Source organism: Polypterus senegalus, chromosome 6 (genome assembly GCF_016835505.1).
Source record: "Polypterus senegalus isolate Bchr_013 chromosome 6, ASM1683550v1, whole genome shotgun sequence".
Classification (NCBI taxonomy): Eukaryota; Metazoa; Chordata; class Cladistia; order Polypteriformes; family Polypteridae; genus Polypterus; species Polypterus senegalus.
Window position 1 is genome coordinate 162,105,624 of NC_053159.1, and position 15,130 is coordinate 162,120,753.

General features: G+C 41.0%; 1 protein-coding gene across 1 annotated transcript in view; it reads right to left on the reverse strand.

Annotated features, from left to right (window-relative positions):
- The window catches only part of LOC120531755 (coiled-coil domain-containing protein 148-like), a 233,834-nt gene that overhangs the window by 3,221 nt on the left and 215,483 nt on the right, over positions 1-15,130 (reverse strand). Inside the window, exons 12-14 of the mRNA XM_039757449.1 lie at positions 14,271-14,389; positions 6,765-6,882; positions 6,441-6,581 (exon numbers count right to left, since the gene is read on the reverse strand). Of these exons, the coding sequence (XP_039613383.1) occupies positions 6,441-6,581; positions 6,765-6,882; positions 14,271-14,389 (378 nt within the window). The remainder of the gene's footprint in view (positions 1-6,440; positions 6,582-6,764; positions 6,883-14,270; positions 14,390-15,130) is intronic.

Sequence of the window (15,130 nt, forward strand, 5' to 3'; positions counted from 1 at the left end):
ACATGAAACATACTCACATTTAAAGAGACACTACACCAATACATAATCACATATAAACATCAATAAAAAATTATATGAAGATGTGAAAAATAATAATTCAAAATAAACATAATCAATAATAAAACCTAACATGCACATAACTTCATCACAACACAACATTTGCAATATGGTTAAAGTCGGTGGCTAGCCATAAACCTGTAACACCTGGATTCCTCAGAAGTGACTCCCTTTCCTATGCTGTGAGCAATAGGAGTTCACCTTGAAAAAGGAGCTGCTTCTGAGGGCCTTTTCAATTCAGATGTTGTGGGTTTGTGGCTGGTTGCTGGTAGCTAACACAGTGCAAATGTCCACACTGGCAGGGACTGTGGTGCGATTCCACAATGAAACACTTTGTCAGCAGGATTAACACTGAGGACGACTAGTGTAGTGACAGTGCTGCAAAAGAAAGGTGGAGGCTAAATGAGAGCTCCACTGATGTCACCAGGAAGTGCTCCACTTGCAGACCCTGCACACCTGAACACAGGAGTACTCCTGCTAGGCTGGGAGCATGCACTGTTAACTTATGGCAAAAAAAGAGCTTCTTCTGAGGGTCTTTGGAACTTCTATCAAAAGCATTCAAATTTCTACACCATGAGCCACAGGACTTTTCCAGTTAGCTCGTCCTGAAAATGGTGCTGCTTCTGAATTTGTGATCTAGACGTCTGGGTTTACATCTGGCCGCCAGGAGTTAAAACAGTCCAAGTGTTTGAACTGAAACAAAACAGTGTGTGTCTATCTATCTATCTATGTTATTTGGTTGTATTGTGGTTGAACTACAGGACCAGCAATCCCAGGCTGCACAATTTGCACTGTGGTAACCTACAGGTGGTCAGCCACGAACCCACAATGTCTGGATTACAAACTCTGCAGCTGTTTGTGCAGGGACTCCCTGTAGGCAATGCAGAGCGGAGCACTTCCTGGTGACTCCAGCTGATCTCTCTCTCTCTCTCTCTCAGCCCCCACCAGACTGTGCAACACCGTGGCCATAGTGGTACAGTCACCCAACCATCCATTTGTAAAAGCTCACTTATTGCATTACTAGGAAGCACGTGGAGCCCTGGTCCAGCACCACGTTTCTTTCTGCCATGTCACTGTGTCAGTCACATTACTTTTCTTTTATGGAGTTGTTAGTCAGGCTGACCTTTCACTTTGGTATGTTCTGCAGCATCCTACCGTACCTAGCGTTGTCACGATCATGAAATTTGCATTGTGTTCGTTGGGTGCCAAGGCTAACTTTGTTGGACTTATGAACAAACTGGATTTGCGAACGAGCTCTCAGAACACAACTTGGTCGTACATAGAGGACTTAACTGTAATCTTGATCAGGCAATTATGTAATAACTGTGGCAGGCCCGGTTCTGCTGTCTCATTGTTTCTCTTTCATTGTCAGTGAAGCGTCACATCTGTTTGGTTTGAGGCTCAGCTGAGATTGCAGCTCTTGTTCCTTTTCATGGCATGAGGTTTTCTGTATGACTTTCTTTAGTGATCAGAGTGACCTGTCATGTCAATTCGTGAATTAGTGTCAGTATCCTGCAGTTGACAATAAGAATGGCATGTGCAATGTGGTTCACTAAGTTGTTCTTGGCTGTGGCATCATGCATCCTATTATGGAGTTGTTTGACACAGAGGATAGAGGCCATCCCCACAACATTTAGTGGGAAACCAAACCCCACCTGGGTGACCAGGCCATTATAAGACACATTCATGAGCACATTCTCTCTGTGCCAATTTAAAGTTGCCTAAGGAGCCTAGAATAATTAAGGGAATCTCATGCTGCCGCTGGAGAAAATGGGCATACTGAACAACATCTTGAACATGGATGAAGTAAGTCAGCAAGCTAACCTGTGTGTCTCTGTGCTCCCTTATGAAAAGGCAAGCAAAATTTAAAAAGAGCTGAATGGACCATGGAGTAGATTAACATCATGGTGGAGTCGGTATCAACAACTGCTTTGTAAGATTCATGAAACTGATGTTTAAATGAGCCCCACAGTTTTACACATTAACTCTTTGAACCCTGACCTCCCCACACATAACCCTGGGCTCCCCAACAATTTTCAATGATTTTTGAAACATCATATTCATAAACTTGACTACAAAGTGACATTTTACACTGTTACACCATATTTCGAGTCTCAATGCGCTATCTGTAAGATAAAGGTGCACAGTTTTTATCACAAATACATTTTGATGACCTATCGCCAGAACTGAACCTCTGAATTATATTCCTCAAAACAATGTGTTGCCAGAACCAATGCACTGAAACATCTCGTACATTTTGCACCAGCACACAGTTTTTCTATGCTTTGGCAAGTCCGTGTCCTTAGCTTCTGGATGTACTCTGCTTGCTTGCTGGTACTTCTCCGAACAATCAGCACATTTGTTGTCTGAAGTTGCTCCTTGTGGTCCCTCAGGTACAGTAAGTGTAGTGGTACATTGGCTTCATTCTGCAGCCATGCTTCATCTGCACTGGCCTTGCAACGTGACATCGGCACCAGTGTGCGATTTTGTGTCCCCACCAAGTCATGACACAGTTCATCAACTGTGTGGCTTGTAGTAGTTCTGTATGACATATGCATTGAATGTACACCACACAAAGAACTTCACCATGAGACATACCGGCCACTTGTAGTGGTGTCTGCATCTTTGTAACTTTGTCATTTGGTCATTCTTATCAGTGCCCCCCATGTATGAATTGTAAGCCTTCACCACAGCTGGGCACAAGACTGGCATATTCTTGTGTTCCATGGCATTGTAGTGCAAAATGGTGACGCTTGCATCATTGAAATACTTGGTCACCAGGAAATTTCTTGTCACACCAAACAACAGCAGCTGTCTTACCATTGAACAGCAGTGAATGAGAACCACATCTTCTTCTTCACAATTTCTTTGGGAAGTTTCTTTCTGTTGGTCAGTGAGCTATCACAGAGTCGTGTTAATTGTTTCTCCAACAAGCACTCTACGATAATTACGAAAGTGTAAAAACGGTCATAAAATATACAGTGATTTTGTCCTTCAAACGGCTTGCACAATCGTGCTATCCAGGAACCAGTCACTCCCAGTTCAGCAGGCAATGCAAATCAATTGCTATCATAACAAACTATTTTATGATCAGAAAGATCAGCATCAGAGCGGTAAATCATTACTCAAATGTTATAGATTAGTTCAGGTAACTTGGTTCCTAGGGAGTAAAGCCTATTGACGCTCATGTTCGAAATTGTTTTTAATTTACGAGTTTTATATTTATAAAGTTTAATTTTCAAACTTTAATTTTATGTATCAGTTTGAATTGTATTTCTTTGTTTGAAAGGGTCTTTCGTTTAATTTCTTACTGCATCACATTCTCACGATCAAAGCAGGGAACGATCTGCTATGAGACCTCTGTCCTGGCACAGGTTTATAGACTACAATGCAGCGGTGTCAGCTGCTTTGTCCAAGATCCTGATTCAACCAGTAAACTAGTGCATGTGGAGCGCTTAGCATTGGATATTCTGGTTTTGACTCTCACACCTCTGTCTCGACTCAGTGTTTGTCTTTGGTTCTGGTTATTATAGAGGATTTTCTTTGACAACTGATTGGCAACTGATTCACACTACAATCACAGTTAAGCCCTCCAGTTAGAAAGACTTGTTTTTTGAACTCTAAAATGTTAATCTGTTGTTTTCTCAGTCATCGAAAAAAAGTTTTTTTTTTATTCTGTTTCTGAAGTAAATACACATATTCCATTCGGCCAGTCAGTTTTTGAAAAACTGATGGGCAGCTGGTGTCTGAATTGGTGGTTTTTGAACAATTTTGTGTTTTTTGTGACGGGCATAACACCAACATCATCAGGTTTAAGATACACAGGGCATTTTCCATTCTTGGATGGATTTGTCCAGTGACTTACAAGTTGGCTTTATTGTCTTGCTAAAAAATTCTTTCCTTCTTCCATGTTTCCGAGTTAAAACTCATATATTCAAGTCTTGTTGTTCGAAAAAATGTTCCCTCTGCCACAAAGAAGTATAGAACTTGTAGCTTTTTTTATGATTGTCATATTCATGCTGTTATTGTGCAGCCTCTTGGTTTGTAGTTTTCAGACATGGACACCACTGTTTGTGTGTTTTTAGACAGCTGGAGCTGTTTTGCTCTTGGTGATGGCACCCCATTACCACCACATGCCAGGTGAAAGTTGTGATGTGTGACTTCATCAGGTCTTCCCTTTTTAAGATAGTGGCTGGTATTTAGGAGTGTCTAGTTTGTCTAATTAACTTTGCATTAGCTAGCAGAAAAATTATCTCAGGGAGATAGATCTTGCATGTAAATGTAAGTTTGACGTTTGGTTTGCATATTTTGGTTCTTCTGCTTTTTGGTTCAAACCCCTGTTTGTTTATTTTAAATTGGATTTTTGGCTTCATCTGCTGGTCACTGCCTCCTACTTACCTTCAGGCCTGCCCTTTCACTGCCTTGGCAGTACTAAAGCCCTCTTGTTTAGTTACATATTCATTGTTTTTGGCCATATTTGCATATAACAGGTCTTGTTCTTCTCATCACTTACCTGTCTTGGGATTTCTATTTTGAGTTAAAGTTTGAAATACAAAGTAAAATACATTTTTGCCTTTTGTAACCTGGTTTTGTTCTGGCCTGCCTAGCCCCATTTGTTAATCCTGATCCACTCCCCCACCTTGGATGTGTAGCCTACTGATCAGGATGGAGGGGTCACTTTGATCTCCATTCTAGGGGCTAGGCAGCTATGCTACTGTTAGCTAGAGGGACGTGCCAAGAGGTGGCCGCACTGGCCTCAAAGTATTAAACAAATATGTGTTCTACTGCTCAGTCACCCAACTGTTTTTATCATGTGACACCCTCGACACAAGAGCCTTCATCTTTAACTTCCTCCACCTGCCACTTTGAACCGCTAAGGACACCATAAACTGGCTCATCTCTGAATTCATATAATCACTTCCCATGTACCCCATTATTGTTTTCTATGCAAGGTATGCGTCATATACATGCACTTAGAGACAGCCTTTCAGGACCATGGGGCACTTTTCATTTCAGAGGGCCTCTTTTCACAACATCCTCATATACCCACACACCATGATACACACACAAACACACTCTCTCGACTGCTTCGACTCTGTGTTTACATACAGTCTTTCTAATTCACTTGGCACCTTTTGTTTTAGAACATTTAGAACAAACTGATCCATTATACTGACGGATTTCCACAAGTCTTCTCCCAAGATATTGAAATACATATGGGTCCCTGGAACATAATCATTACAAATCTGACATCATTACTGTATTTCTAAAGAGATATCAAAGCTGCTAATCTATAAAAGCGGCTCGTGAATGATCCTTAATTTTATCTTAGAACTCTAAACTGTACCCCTGTGATGGCGAGATCTGTGAAGAAGGCTATTTAAATTCAGATTGACTGAGCCTTAGATACTATTTAATGCTGACTAATACACTGTTCAGTTGTGCCCTGAGCCTCTGTCTGATACCTTGTTTCTTGAGTGCCCTCTGAGCAGTGTTTTCATGTTCTTCAGTTGTTTGTACTCTGTGAGTATCCCCCGTGGACTCCTGCTTCCTCTCACAGTTTAAAGGCATGTTGTTTTGTTGACTAGTAACCTTAAATGGCCGCAGTGCAAGTGGGTATGGGAGTCTGTGTTGGAAGGCCATTCTGCCCTCGGTGGGTTTCTGATGTTAGTCTGTTGAAACTATGACGAGCTCCAGCTCTGGTTACCCATGACCCCGTGCTGAGATAAGCAGCTATAGAACAAGGAACAATGGGAGTTACTGTTACAGCACCTGCCTGCTAGTTACTTTGTTTATGGCACATCATGTCACTGGCATACATTGTGGGGTAACCTGCATGCTGGGGATGTGGGTTTCTTCAACCTAAAGTGTATTTTATATTTCATGGGCATTGCTGGAAGATGGACCAATCTTTTTTAATATAACATTACATTATATTCTCAAATCATGGGGAGTTCAGAGCTTGTCATGGCTGCATTAGATGCATGGCAGGAACCAGCACTGCCAAGGATGACATTCCATTGCAGGGGCCTAACTTTTCTTATAAAATATTAAAGTTTCTTATATAAAATTGTTATCATATGTGCATCTTAAAAATGTATAGTAAAGCAGATAACTGACTGTATTTAAAAACTGTGGGAAATATCCAAGTGCACACACACATACACGCCTAATCTCACATTTACTGGACTAATTCAGAGTCTCAAGGTTATGATTAAAATGTGAGAGGAAACCATGAGAGAGACTAACACCCCCTCTTGACATGAGGAGTACATGCAAAGTTCACAGACAGTGAGACCTTGCTGAGAATTGACACCAGGTCTCTGGTAGAAGTTCTAACCACTGAACATTTCTGCTGCCCCCGTTTCTGGTACAAAACTCACCTGGTTTTCATTATAGGTGTGTAGGTTGAAAAGAGGCTTTTGAAGAACAAACTCATTTTCCGCAGCTGTGCAAACTTTGGCTTTTGATGCCTCCGTATCGCCCATCATCCTCACCGGGTCAAATTCTGCCTCAACTGCAACCTGCAAACACAAGAGCAAAGAGCCAAGGAGTGACTCGTTAATATGTGTTTTTCAAGGAGGATAACAGACACCTTTTGTATATTCATGCACTCTGGAAAAATTCGAACACATCATGTCTCATGTGCTATAATCCCGTTTAGCGGGCCTCTCTCGCTTTCACAAACGCATCTGGGGACACAGAACCTGATTTCGCAAAGCATCCAGTCGCTTCTTTTTGTCGTCCTCCTCCTGCTGCCTTCGGAGAGCTTGTTCTTCCCTTTCCTTCAGATGCTGCTGCAGTAAATGGTGCCGGAACTGAACCCTAAAAGGGAAACGTGAAATAAGGTCTTTAAAAAAATGTGTCAAAAGGTTTCAAAGAACATCAAGAATATCTTTGTTTATAAAACAGGTGTAAGAGCCAATCTTTTTTTTTTTTTTGTTCTTTATTTCGCCTTATACAATTTCTTGTATTAGAAATTTGTTAGTTTTCGGATCAGAGCGCTGGGTCAGCCATTGTACAGCACCCCTGGAGCAATTGAAGGTTAAGGGTCTTGCTCAAGGGCCCTGCAGAGTAGGATCTCTTTGGGCAGTGACGGAAATTTGAACCGGCAAACTTCTGGATACCAGCACAAAGTTAATGCTTTAAATCTGTACCGCTCTTAGATCTGGCACGATTATAAAATGTACTGTCCTCCTAGAGCAGCAGCAAAGGAAAAAGAGAAAAAAGAAAAATAAATAATCCGGGGTGCAAGTGACCAACACTACTTTCCTGCTACACCACACCAACTACAGAGACACACCAGTGAAAGCAGGGTTAGGTAAAAAATGATTATTGGCAGAAGATACACACTTACTGTAACAAAAAAACCCTATATACATAATATCGTGCTGTAGAGCTTCCCACCCAACACAAATAAAGGCACAAAACATTTAAACACATAAGCTACTAATACTGAAATTTGAGAAAGAAAAAAAAAAGTATTCGTAGTCCTTTAAATATTATTTGTATGGAATGTCAAGCTAAGCCTGAGGTGGGGAATGAGGTGCTGATCATACCTCCTATTCTGGGAAACGCACATATTAACAGCTCCTTGTGGTGGCCCGTCAGGTCCTCTCCTGAGTACCTTTCACCAGAAAGTAAAACTAATTCGTCTTGAAATGAACCCGGGTTCACCTGACATTTTCCATGCGGTGTCAATCCTTTCCCTCTTGCCTTTTTCCTGTGATGGTGTCCAATTCTCTCTTGGCTCTGCGCCAAGATGAATATATTTTGTTTGTGGACTCATTTACTTGTTCAAAATGTACTCCCATCTATGAATAAAATATCAACATATACTTCATGTATAAACATTTTGAAGCCAGTCATTGTCACATATGGGAGTTGATGCATTCACAGGAGTACTATTAACTGCAAAATATTGAGAAACACTTTTTTCCATTTTTCTCAACACTCTACAGAAATGTGACTGGTAAAAATTATTTATGGCTATCAGCACCCTGACCTGGCCTACCAAGAAGAGTGGCATGTAAGAATAAACCGAGTTAAGATTTAACATTTAATTGGAATAATCATTCTACTGTGCGCTGATGTTCTGCATTGCCCCATTTCCCTCAAATCCATGAGTAAGTATTTTCTGGGAAGTCTGCCATTTCTTCAGAGAGCAATTACAGAGTGCTCCTTGATTTCCCCGCAGCTGCTGTTAAAGATGTTTGACCCACATTTCACCTCATCTTGACTCTACTGTACTTGAAATATTTTTTCCACCCACTTTCAATTTTTCACACAAAAGCAACACAACAAGTTGGTCAGCCCCTCTAAGCTGTGCTTCCTGCTTGAGAGAACAGATGATGAAAAGAACAAGCAACTGTGGTGGGCCGCAATACAACAAATGCCTCCTTATAGCATGCTGGATGGCGTAGATCTGTTCAAGTAGGGAGCAAAGTAGATTTTAACCTCCATTTCTTTCACTGCCACTGAAGTGAACTCTTCAACAGAACCCTCATTACAATCTCGTTTACAGCACCCCCTCTTTGGAGTTTCGGTATTTGACAGTTTATAACCTTATTGTATTTAACCAACATTTCTGTTCCAGTGTGGTGCTAAGGTGTCACCTGCTGGACTCGCGTCCCAGTCAAGGTGGTTCGTTGTGTGGTGGGTGCAGCAACACGATATCAGCGCAGGCTCCCACACTCGCTCTCTTTCTTGCAATTTGTGGGTGCAAAAAAAGGATAACAAAATTCTGCAGATCCTTCTAAATTAGTAATAAATACAAAATAGAAACTATACAAATTCCTATCTATCAGGCAGTGATGGGTAGTTTTCATATAATAATATCATTAGGTTCAAATTCACATAATCTACTTAAGGTGTCACAGAGGACTGATGCATATCTTAGCAGCAGTGGCACAAGTCAGAAAAAAGTTCTAAAGAGAGCAGCCGTCCACCAAAGGGCCCACTCACGTACACACCCATACTCACATAAGGTCAATTTAGAGTCATCAATCTACCTAAGCCGCATGCCAAACTGTGACTCCTGAAATAAAATCCACACAGACACGCGGTGCCCGTCGAAGCCCCTCTGAAGCCCTAGGTGGGGCGTCGTCGTCATTGTCCATAGCGGGTAGTCAGTATTATTAGACTTCAATTACCTGTTTTTCCCTCAGCGTGCGTAGGGTCGCTCCTTCAATAGCACACACGGCAGACATTTGTGCATATACCGCAGACTTTAAGGAGTGTGTGCCCCATGCTGTATGGAGTGTGCACACTTTTACTTTCACATACTGCGTCCAGTGGGTAACTGTCCACACTCAGTATCGTCAGAGATGACCACCCTTGTCCCCCTCGGGTTTACTGTCATTAACGGTTGCCTGCTCATTATCATCATAGTTTGATAATGTTTGTTTTTGTCTTGCTTTTTCTTTGGTGGGTGGCACAGTAGCACAATAGTGGTGCTGCTGCCTTGTGGTAAGGAGACCAGGATTTGCATCCTGCATGGAGTTTGTATGTTTTCCCCTTGTCTGCATGGGTTTCCTCCGGGTGCTCTGGCTTATTCCCAAAATCCAAAGATATGCAAGTTAGGTGGATTGGTGACACCAGTGTGTGGTTGGCGTGTGGGTGTGTGCTTGTTCGCTCTATGATGGACTGGCACCCTGACCAGAGTTTGTTTCTGCCTTACACCCTATGATAGCTGGGATAGGCTCCAGCATTCCCCACAACTTTTCTTAGGACAAAGCGGTTTAGAATATGACTGACAATAAAATGTGTTTTTTTTTTCTTGGTTTCGTTCTTTTGTAATGTTTCTTATTATTCTTGGTTTTTTTTCTCCTCCTAATGCTAACCTGCTTTTCCATTCTTTTGTTGATTTGCTATTTTCTTGCTGCCCTGTATTTTGTAGTGATGGCCTCAGAAATGTCATCACTTGAGAAAGTAAATGATTAGGTCTGGTGCTTACAATCATATGGATTAGAAAGTAGACCCCACGGAAACGGCTGGCTTTTCTAACATGCAGTATTTGTATTAAAAAAGACAAAGTTGACATACTTGAATAAAAGTACAAAGAAAATTTGCCTTTTCAATCATTTACTCTAAAAAAAATATCAATAGATGTTATGGTCCACTGGGGAAGAAGTAAGTACAGCCTTAACCTGAGAAGCTGGTACTGAAACGTCTTCTTGTAGTTGTTTTGCATTTCCGCCCACCAGTCTCTGACACTGACGTGATGACATTTTTGACGACTCCTCCATGCAAAAGGCTTTCAGTTGCAAGATGTTTGTGAGTTTTCTTGCAAGCACTGCCAGTCTCAAAACCCCATACAAAATTTCAATGGGAATTGAATCAGGGCTTTGTCTAGGCCAGTCCATGATCATCCAGTTTTTCCTTCTAAATTATCACTTTCAAAGGTCCATGACTGGTTCAGCTTCAACTTATGGACAGATGGCCTCACATTTTCTTCAAGCGCACTTTGATATGATGCACAATTCATAGTTAATTCCTGGACTGCAAGCTGCCCAGGCCATGAGGCAGCAAAGTACACCCAAACCCTAATTAGCATCTGCATCACCCTGCTATACAGATGGTTTGAGTTTCTTCTCCTGGAATGCTGTCTTCAGCTTGTGACAAACATGACCACTGTTACTGGGGCCAAACAACCCTGTCTTTGATTCATCTGTCCAGAGCATATTGTTTCAGAAGGCCTGGTGTTGGACTTCACGTTTAATGGCAACTGTAGTTTTGCTGTAATGTTCTTTTTGGATTACAGAAGCTTTTTTTTTTTCAGATTTTATTTTTTCTCCACCCGTCTGGAGTTTTTTTGTTTTTTCTGTCCCCCCTGGCCATTGAACCTTACTCTTATTCAATGTTAATTAATGTTGATTTATTTTGTTTTTCTTATTGTGTCTTTTATTTTTCTATTCTTTATTATGTAAAGCACTTTGAGCTAATGTTTGTATGAAAATGTGCTATATAAATAAATGTTGTTGTTGTTTTTTTTTTCCTAACACACCTTGCAACAGATGACATTATTGCAATCAATCAATTTCTGGTTGTAGATGCGCTTTGACACCAACTGTTTGATGAGTTACCTGCTGATTCCACAATAACATTTTGTGGTTCTTGCAGACTTCTTTTAGTATCAAACGGTCAACTCTTGGGCTTAATTTTCTAGGCCAGCCAGTCCTGAACAAATTAGCAGTTATTTGAAATCTGTGGCACTTGTAGGGGATTTTCCATACAGTGGAAAGATTGATTTCAAATAATCTGTCAACCCCTAGTAAGATTCGTAGGCATCCTGACCCTTTCTGAAGACCTTAGAGTGCTCTTTTGATCTTGGGATGATAACATCACACACATCAATAGCAAAAAGAACAGCAGACCGTCAGTATGTGAGGTTTAAATAAATCAAGTTCTCCCTACATACTCCCTAAGGAGGATCTAATCATCGGCACCTAATCTGGAACACCTGATTCTAATTTTATGTATATGAAGTGGTGATTGTAAGGGTGGGCTTATTTTGTCCACATGACAAATCCTAATTTTTGGTAATTTAGATTACTAGGGGGCTTCAACCCCTGCTCTCTTCACTCAAGAAACCAGTCTGCGCTAATCAGGTTTTCACGTTGTGAAAAGGGGTACTGAACACACCCCAAGGAGACATGGTCGCTCTTCCAAAACCCCCTCTTAAACGGTGATACAATGGGAAACAAATGCATTTTTTTTTACCTCCTCTTTACTCAAACAGCTGTTGGCTTGCTGCTGCCGTGCCACTTGATCTGCATCTCGCACTGTGCTTTGAACATTTAAAAGCCTGTACAGCAGCTGTCCTTTTATCTCTCTTGTCTCTCTTCTCCCCCTAAACATCCTCTGCTATAAAGAGGAAGATTTTCTATTCTTTTAATTGAGAGACAGAACTGTCCCTTCCAACTAAACACGGAGCTCGATTGACTCCTGAAACAGACTTATGTTTGTTTGAAGTGTTTGAATAACGTTTCTGTCTCTGAAATCTCCTGTGTATCCGTGCAACTCTGTGACCAAAACGTGACAGCGTATGTGGATTTCACTTTCAACAAACAACAAATCTTTAAATTCTTGTGGATACGCCTCTTCATTGGGAAGAAACACTACTTTTCCCTGATGGCAACACGAATTCGACGATCTACAAGTCTCCGACTTAAAGTTTAAATCCAAACAATATATTCAATCTCTTTTTGCTGTTCTGTTATTTCACCAAGTAATGATTTCCGTTTGTTTCCGTTGCGCCAATGCGATCTTTACTATAATTTTTTTGAGACTTTCGAATTTTCGCACTTCCGTTATTTCTAACCTGTTCTGCATGTGTATCATACCAACGTTTCTGAATTCTTTACAACATTTTACTTTGTTGTCTACTCTTTGTCTTTTATTTCCTGCCCCGGGTGTGGTTAAATCTCTTGGCACAAAGTCTCATCTCCCCTCCCAAGATGTTTTTATTATAATAGAGAGATAAGAATAAATAAATTCGTTCAATTATATCACCTTTATCTGAAGGCACATGTCTTTATGGCGATCTAATGTTTGCCTTTTCAAATATATATTGAAAAAGTTAATCATTTCTATGGAGTGCACTTAAAGAAGACAAGTGAGGGACACTTTTTGTTGCAGGACATAATAGACAGGCTGCCTGCATATGGATGTTTTCTGTTTGTGCCAGAACAGAGTCTGGACCTGAGGTAGCCTAATGACAGAATGATGGATAAAGAGACTGAAAAATGAAGGAAGCGCTGACTATAAAGACACACAAATAGCACCATGAAAAAAGTATCTTCCTCCTCTGTTATGTTTTTCATCTTTGCAGTAAATGTTATCAAGTTTTCTATCAGAAGTAATATCAATTAAAATGAACCTTTAGTAATCAAATAAATGATATTATTTTCATCTGTTTAGAAAAGTTATGTCATGCCCCATGTATAAAAGGAATTGCCCTCAAGACTCAATAACTGCTTCAGACACCTTAATAATTTTATTTTGTTGTTTTTTTTGTACTTATTGGTCAGTCTCATGGGTGTACAGACATTTTGACCAACTCCTGCTTCCAATTCTTGTGAGAGTGGCTAACTGGTGCCCAAGGGCCTTAGCAATGGCCTTATAATGCTTTTCTGATTGACATATCAACGAGAGGAATAGTGTTTTACGGTCGCCACTGTAATCTGGAGTGGATCCAACATGTAACTACAACCCCTAAAGAGACCAGGTGCTTTAAAGGAACCAGTCATCCATGCCTGAAGCTTATAACGTTTAGCTTAAGGTAATAGATAACTGCTCATTTGTAGGGGCTGTAGGAGAAGGAAAGGAAAAAAGTGGAAGTTAGAGAAAAACATTGGAAATAATTCAATGTGGGGTGCCTTTCATATATTTTAGGACCCTAGCCTAAAAAGCAAATTGGTTCTGAGTGTTTTATGTGCTCCTCGTGCACTCCCAATAAAATACCTTCAGTACACTGTGGCGGATGGCACTGGAAGGACCAGGGGAGAGAACATATATTTACAGCATTACCTCCCCCAGAGCGATAGATGGCAGCCCCCCTGGGTTTCAGCGGTGTCTTGGACACCCACAGGGCTCCATGGGAGTTGGAGTTTGGTGCAGACCTACTGGGTTCTATGTGCATTTGCAGGGGGCACTGCAGGAACTGATGAGCCTTGTGTGGCAGCACTTCTGCCAAATCAGGAAATGCTGCTGGAAGACGGTCGTCGAACACCTGGAGTACTTCTGGGTGCCCTATAAAAGGAGCCAGCAGCCACTATTCTGGGAGCCACAGTCAGGAGGTGGAGGACAAAGCTTGCCAGGAGGTGTGGAGGTGGATTGAGAGGACGAGAAAGAGAGATAGAAGAAGAATAGAAAGTGTTTTGTGCTGTGTGTTTAGTGCGTTAAGGAAAAAAATAATAAAAACGTGTGTGCAGAACTTGTGTCCTGCGTCTGTCTGTGTTGGGTTGGGGTGGCAGGAGCGCCCTCTGCAGGCCACAACACCCATATGCATATCTCACTGTGCTGGATTTTAGGTTCATGGCAGGGAAATGATTTATTTGTGTCTTGTTTTGCTGTTCATTTTTCTGTGGTTAAGGAGAGTAAATAAAACTCTTTCAAAAGCTGAAATCAAAAGAAGTATTAATATCCATCCAATATAAAACAGCTAATTAATTTTAGCAACAGTTTAAGACCTAATTGGAATACACAATTACCGTTCTTTGTCTTTTATTGCTTGTTCTGCCATCCTTTTCTTCAGTTCCTCCAGTTGCTGCTGATCTCTTTGTTCCATAGCATCTCTTTGCATCTGCTTCTCCGTGTAATACTGTTTAATCTGAAAATATAAAAATGATTTCACAGTGCGGGTCAAGTAATAAGTAGACCTTCAGTAGCTTTTTCCTCAATCAAACAAATCACCATGACTAGACAATATTTCTTAAGGAGGTTTGTGAGTACATATATAAATCCTTGGCGAATATTTTTTAGGAAGTCACTGTGCACTGGGGAAATTCAGAAGGACTGGAAAATGGCAAATATTATACTTTATATATAAAAAGGATGATCGGGCAAATCCAAGTAAGTGTAGGTCAGCAACTTTAACGTTTATCACAGGTAAATTAATGGAAAGAATTACTAAGGAAGTGTGTGTGTGTGCCCTGCGGTGGGCTGGCGCCCTGGCCAGGGTCTGTTCCTGCCTTGTGCCCTGTGTTGGCTGGGATTGGCTCCAGCACATCCCCATGACCATGTGTTAGGATATAGCAGGTTGGATAATGGATGGATGGATTACTAAGGAAAAAATCGAGCAACATTTGGCAAGAACAGGAGTTTTACTGAACAGTCAGCATGGCCTCAGAAGAGGGAGGACGTGTTTTATTAACATGCTGGCATTCTATGAGTGTTTAGATAGTTAAAAGACAACAACCAAAGGATTATGGTGCGAGGAACCTTATCTGAAATTGGTGATGTTAAGAGTGATGTCCCTCAGGGTCCAGTGCTAGTGCCTCTGCTATTTTTTAATATAGTATATAAATGATTTAGATAGGAATTTAAGTAACAAGCTGGTTAAGATTGCAGA